Genomic DNA, 5268 nt, shown 5'->3' on the forward strand with positions numbered 1-5268 from the left:
GCACCAATGACAGCTCCTATTCCTTCAGACAATTGGTCTCAGTAGATTTAAAGGAAGGAGAATGTATTCCTAGCAATTAACCACTTCCTTCCACTGTTCTATCAGTCACCTAAGAAGTTGTGCTAGTGGTCAATTATGGCTGATTGGAATAATGCAGGAAAAGTAAAAGGTATGCAGCTATGTGATGACGTTATTAATTTACCCAAGCAAGGTCACATTTTGGAGGAGGGATGGGTTCTAATGTATGCTCCCATTTTCTTTTTCAGTGGGGATTGTCATTTTACTGTATATAGGAAACTAATGGAAACTATCCTTGACAGAGCAGGTTAAAAGCTTAGAGAATTGCCTTAGGCATTGAGTGTAAGTGACTTGCCCAGGGCCAAATCGCCTGAGTCTGTCTGGGGCAGAACTTCCTTGACTCCTGGCTAGCTAGCTCTTCAGCCCCAAGAGCTCTCTCCAATCCCCAAAATCTTGGCCTAAATTATTCTGTACAGCCATATTTGTTACAATGCCCAATGTATGTGTAAGATATGCATGTCCACATTTCTATTGCACAAGGCTCTGGTAATAAAAAGAGCAGCATCACCAATCCATAAATATTCAGCTCTTACTATGCTCAAGACATTATGCTAAGTGCCAAGGGGAGATACAATATATAAGATGCCTTCTCTGCTTTCAAGAAGCTCATTATCTAGTATAAAATATGTGGAATATGCACAAATAAATAACACAAAATATGATAAATGTGCCTAACAGAAAATAAGAGAGAAAGAAACAGCAGAGAGACAGAGAAGAGAGCATTTCGAGGAAAGGGTAAATGGAGGAGGTGGCATTTGAGCTGCCTCTTGAAAGATGGGTAGATGATAGGTAGGATTTCAATAGACAGACTTGGGGGGGCAGGGCAGAAAAGATCTTAGGATCATTCTTTAGAGTTAGAAGGGCCATTAGCAATTGTCTAGTTCAACGCCTTCATTTTACAGATGAAGAGACTGAGGCCTAAAGAGGTAAAATGACTTCTCCAACATCATATAAGTAATAAGTTGCAGAACCTGGATCCAAACTCCAATCCTCTGTGTGAGTCTATATCCAGTGCTATTGCTGCTATCTTACAGCTGCCTTCATGTATTCCAGACACAGAGAGTGGTGTAAGCAAAGGTAAGGATGCAAGAGAATATGGGATTATGAGCAAACTATCAAGTAGATCAGTTTGATAGTGTTATCCAGTACATGAGAAGAGAAAGCATGAAGTAACACTGGAAAGGTGGGTTGAGGCAAGACGCAAGATGGTGGACGCTCTCAAATATCAGGCCAAGGAATTTAGACTTTATTTGGTAGGCAAAGTTAAGCAAGCAGGTTTTTTAGCTGGGAGGGCAATATGAAAAAAAATAGTTCAACTAAGAAAATTAATCTAGCTGTGGAATTTATTTGCGTGAATTCAGTAAGGGCTAGACAGGCTGAAGGGTCTTTAAAATTAGGAGGTTGTGGGTATAGGGTAGGGTAAGGACTGGGTTGGGCGGCAGCAATGTGAATAGGACTTTGCAGAATAATAATCTACAAGTTTTTGGTGACAAATCAGATGGGGAAGGAGAATGAAGAGTAGTGGAAATGAAGGAGACAAAGATAGTTGTTTCCAGACTACGGAAAAGTTGGTGCTATGAACAGACAGAATGGAGAATAGATTTTTAAGAGGAAGATGATTTTTGTTTGATACTAATCTTTACCTAAAATATTGAGAAGAGTTGTCAGCAAAACAACCTACTGGAAATGTCCAGAAGATAGCTGGACACAATTCTGGAATTCAGGAGGGAGAGTATGGCTAGACCTATAGATTTGGGCATCACCTTATTAGGTGTATCTACTTAGGATGGGAATAAATGAGTTTCCTGTGGAAAGAAAGAGAAGTAGGCTTATTAGAGATTTCTGAACATCAGGAACAGTTCCCGCCCCCAAAAGGGGTTAAGATGAGTTTTCAACCAATTTAACTGGTAAACATGCCTATAAAAACTTCCACCATCAACTTGGAATGTCAGATTTCACCAAGACCATTAAGAAATTATTACTCTATTTCTCCAAGTTCTTTTATTGAAACCGAGGAAAAGGAAAAGACAAAATAGAGTTGTGTATATGAAAAGATTCTTTTTGGTCATAATATAATGGAAAGAACACTGACCTTAAAGTAAAACTTGGATTGAATTTATAACTATGTGAATATATTTGTCACTTATTTTTTTTCTGTCTCACTTTCCTCATCACATCACAATGAGATGATCACCTCATCATCACAATTGGGATAGTAATAGCTTTACTTGTTTTGAAGATCAGATAAGCATTTCGAAAATCTTAAAGACAACACAAATGCCAAATATATATTATTTGTCTTTTTTCTGAGCTTGCAAGGTTCAAGAAACAAGATAAGTTTGAACACGGAATAATCATTAAAAAGATGGGAAACAGTATTCATTGAATCAAAAGTTAACCTTTTTTTGTGTCATTGACAATTGAGTGAAGCTGACAGACTCCTTATCAGAATAATGCTTTTAAGTGAATAAAATACATGAGAGTATAAAGGAAAGCCATTATATTGAAAGTTATCAAAATGTTTTTTCTTAAAGGTCATATAGCCCAGGTTAACAACCTCTAACAACAATAACAAAACCCTTCACATTTTATTTTATTTGCCCTGTTGTGTACTTGGAGAAATTTCAATCACCCCAGAAAGGAAATATTTTTGTCCATTTATGTGAGTAAGGTTAGACTAATCTAGGTAGTGCTTTTCTTAAGAGCATTTCCATCCGAATTTTCTTCACCTGCCTGCTTTCCCTGTCTTCTTGTGGTTCTTGCTTTTTTTTATATGTATTGGTTTCCAGGCCATCATGTACCCGAGTCAGCTCACAGTTTGTATGAATAGATTGTTAAATTTTCAGGGTTGACAAATGCTACAGATCAAAGTATGTTGTATTGATTTGTTATTTGTGTAGACTTAAGAAAGTGAAAGAGAAATGTTAGCAATGTAGATTAGATGTAGACGTGTGTCAAAGGTGCATTTTTTCCCTGGGGAGAAGTTGTTAAATATTTGCCAGTACATTCTTGGTTCCAGAGTTTGGGTCTTAGGCTCAGCCACTCACCTTATCCAGGTCATTTTTACCTCTTTTTTTGGAAAACTCCTCTATGTGGGAGGTCTACATACTAGGGAAACAAGCAGGTAGGAAGCATTATCTGTGAGATCTTGTGAGAAAAACTTTCTTCAAAACTCCTCTGGCTTAGGGCCAGGTAAGAGAAAAGGTAATTTTGAGTGTGGAATGTTGAAACGCCAATTTCCCAACCTGGCTACTTCTTACACATCAATATCGCACATACTGCAGAAGTTTGTATATTGTACAAAGTATTTGTTTGCTTGGCTTTGCCCTTTACTCTACCAGTCTCTTCCCTTGATGCTGTCCTGTGAGTTGTTATTGGATGGCATGACTTGATGTGTCAGATGCTGAGACAGTCAGAACTGAGCGAGGTATGTTCCCTTTCTGTGGGATAGTTACCCCGAGGCTCAGGAAGGCCCAGAATTAACAACAGAAATAGAAACCAGTAGCAGAATTCTCCAGGGGTCTTTACTAAAAATTCTTCCTCTCTCCATCCCAAAGGATCTCCCCCAGGCTGGGAGATTCAAATTTCCGATGACAACGGCTTGGGAATGTAGCGGATGCAGAGACTTAGAAAATTAATTCCTATGACCAAGTTCAAGAAATCCCTAATACTTCCCACCTACCTTTTCTCTAGACTTGGAGTCTCCTTTCCTCTCTCCCTCTGGGAGACAGTCTGCCCTTTTGGGATTCTAAAACCCCGCTGTTCTCGGCTGTAATCCCAAGCACCTGAGCTCCCAAACACCCCCATATCTGAAACTTGGTTTCCTCTCTTCTCATCTATGCAAGCGTGAGTCGCCTACGGGTTAATGATTTAAAGGTGCCAGGACAGGTTATCCTCTGTCCCTCCCCGCCACAAGGAGAGTTAAAGCGGGTCTGTTTGTGTAGATCTGCTGGGGGCCAGTCACATGGATCGAATGGCCAAACTGCTCTACTAGGGCCACCTCGATTTCCCTGCTCCACCCGCAGCCGCCTAAGTTTTGTGAGAGAGGACAAGGACAAGGGATAGGGGTGGAAAGGAACAGGTGGAGGATTTTCCGGAGCGGAGGTCTGTCTTGCTCCTCCGGGAGCAAACTCAGGTGCCTATCTCACGGAGAACGGGGGTGGCGTAAGTGGGCTCCTGGGACTGGGGAGGAGAGGAGTGGGGCTGAACAGGGGATGTTGGGGGTGGGGTGGAGGTAGGGAGCTTTGGGACCTTCTCACTAATCCTCTAGGGCAGCCCCAGAAGGTGTGTGGAGGAGGTGGGGGAAGGGGAAGAGCTGAAAGCTGTAAAAGGCCGGGTGGGGGGATATTAGCAGGGGGAACCGGCAAAGCAATAACTGGAATGGGGGTGGGTAGCAGTAATTATCTTAGGGGCACGCCAAGCAGTAATTGTCTTTAGTGAGAAGAGCAGTTATTGGGGGGAAGGGGAGGATGTGGAATAGTCGTAATAGGAGTTGGGGCAGAATGAAGAAGTGTGGGGGTAATCTGGGACGGTGTTCCTAGCCCAGCCCCCAGTACCCCTGTAGGTGCTTAGGCGATGTTCACTGAATTAAATGCACCTTGCAGGCTTCCCGCCCGGCCCCCAGCGCTGCAGAGCCCCTCCCCTGTGCGCTAGGGGAGCGACCCCTCCCGGGAGGGCTGGACTCTAGCCACTGCTTCTCTCTCTCTCTCTTTTGGTACTCTTCGCCCACGTCTTTTTCTAGCCCCCGCTTAGCAGTATGATGGGTCAGTTAGGAAAAAGTGAATGAAGGAGGAGGAGGAAGAAGAGGAGGCGGAGGGAGGTGGCGGCGGTGCTGGCGTTGACTCCGGCGTTGGCGTTGGCTTTGGCGGCTGCAGCAGATCGAGAAGGAGGAGGTGGTGGTGGAGGAGGAGGAGTAGGGAGCGCGCCTGACTGCCCGGGCCGCACGTCGGGGTCTGGGCGCTCCGCGGCGGCTGCAGTGGCCACTGGAGCAGAGCAGCGCCTCCCCTCTCCCAGAGACCCATGGACAGCTTGCCGGCCTCCGGGGCCAAGCCCCCCAGCGGGTAAGCCGAGGAATCTGGGGAAGCCAGCTCGCAACTTAATTTACTCTTAAATAGCTTGCTTTGAGTTTTGATTGCCCCCCATCCACCCCTTGCGTGCGCGCGAACACTCACACACACACACACACACACA

At 44.0% G+C, this 5268-nt stretch overlaps 1 protein-coding gene across 2 annotated transcripts in view; it reads left to right on the forward strand.

Moving 5' to 3' along the window:
* Positions 1-4130: 4130 nt before the first annotated feature.
* The window catches only part of COBL (cordon-bleu WH2 repeat protein), a 351447-nt gene continuing 350309 nt past the window's right edge, over positions 4131-5268 (forward strand). For both annotated transcript variants that reach the window (XM_044671172.1, XM_044671249.1), the window contains exons 1-2: positions 4131-4213; positions 4820-5138. In XM_044671172.1, coding sequence (XP_044527107.1) covers positions 5098-5138 — 41 coding nt within the window. In that variant the 5' untranslated portion in view covers positions 4131-4213; positions 4820-5097. The remainder of the gene's footprint in view (positions 4214-4819; positions 5139-5268) is intronic.

This window comes from Gracilinanus agilis, chromosome 1, assembly GCF_016433145.1.
Source record: "Gracilinanus agilis isolate LMUSP501 chromosome 1, AgileGrace, whole genome shotgun sequence".
Lineage (NCBI taxonomy): Eukaryota > Metazoa > Chordata > Mammalia > Didelphimorphia > Didelphidae > Gracilinanus > Gracilinanus agilis.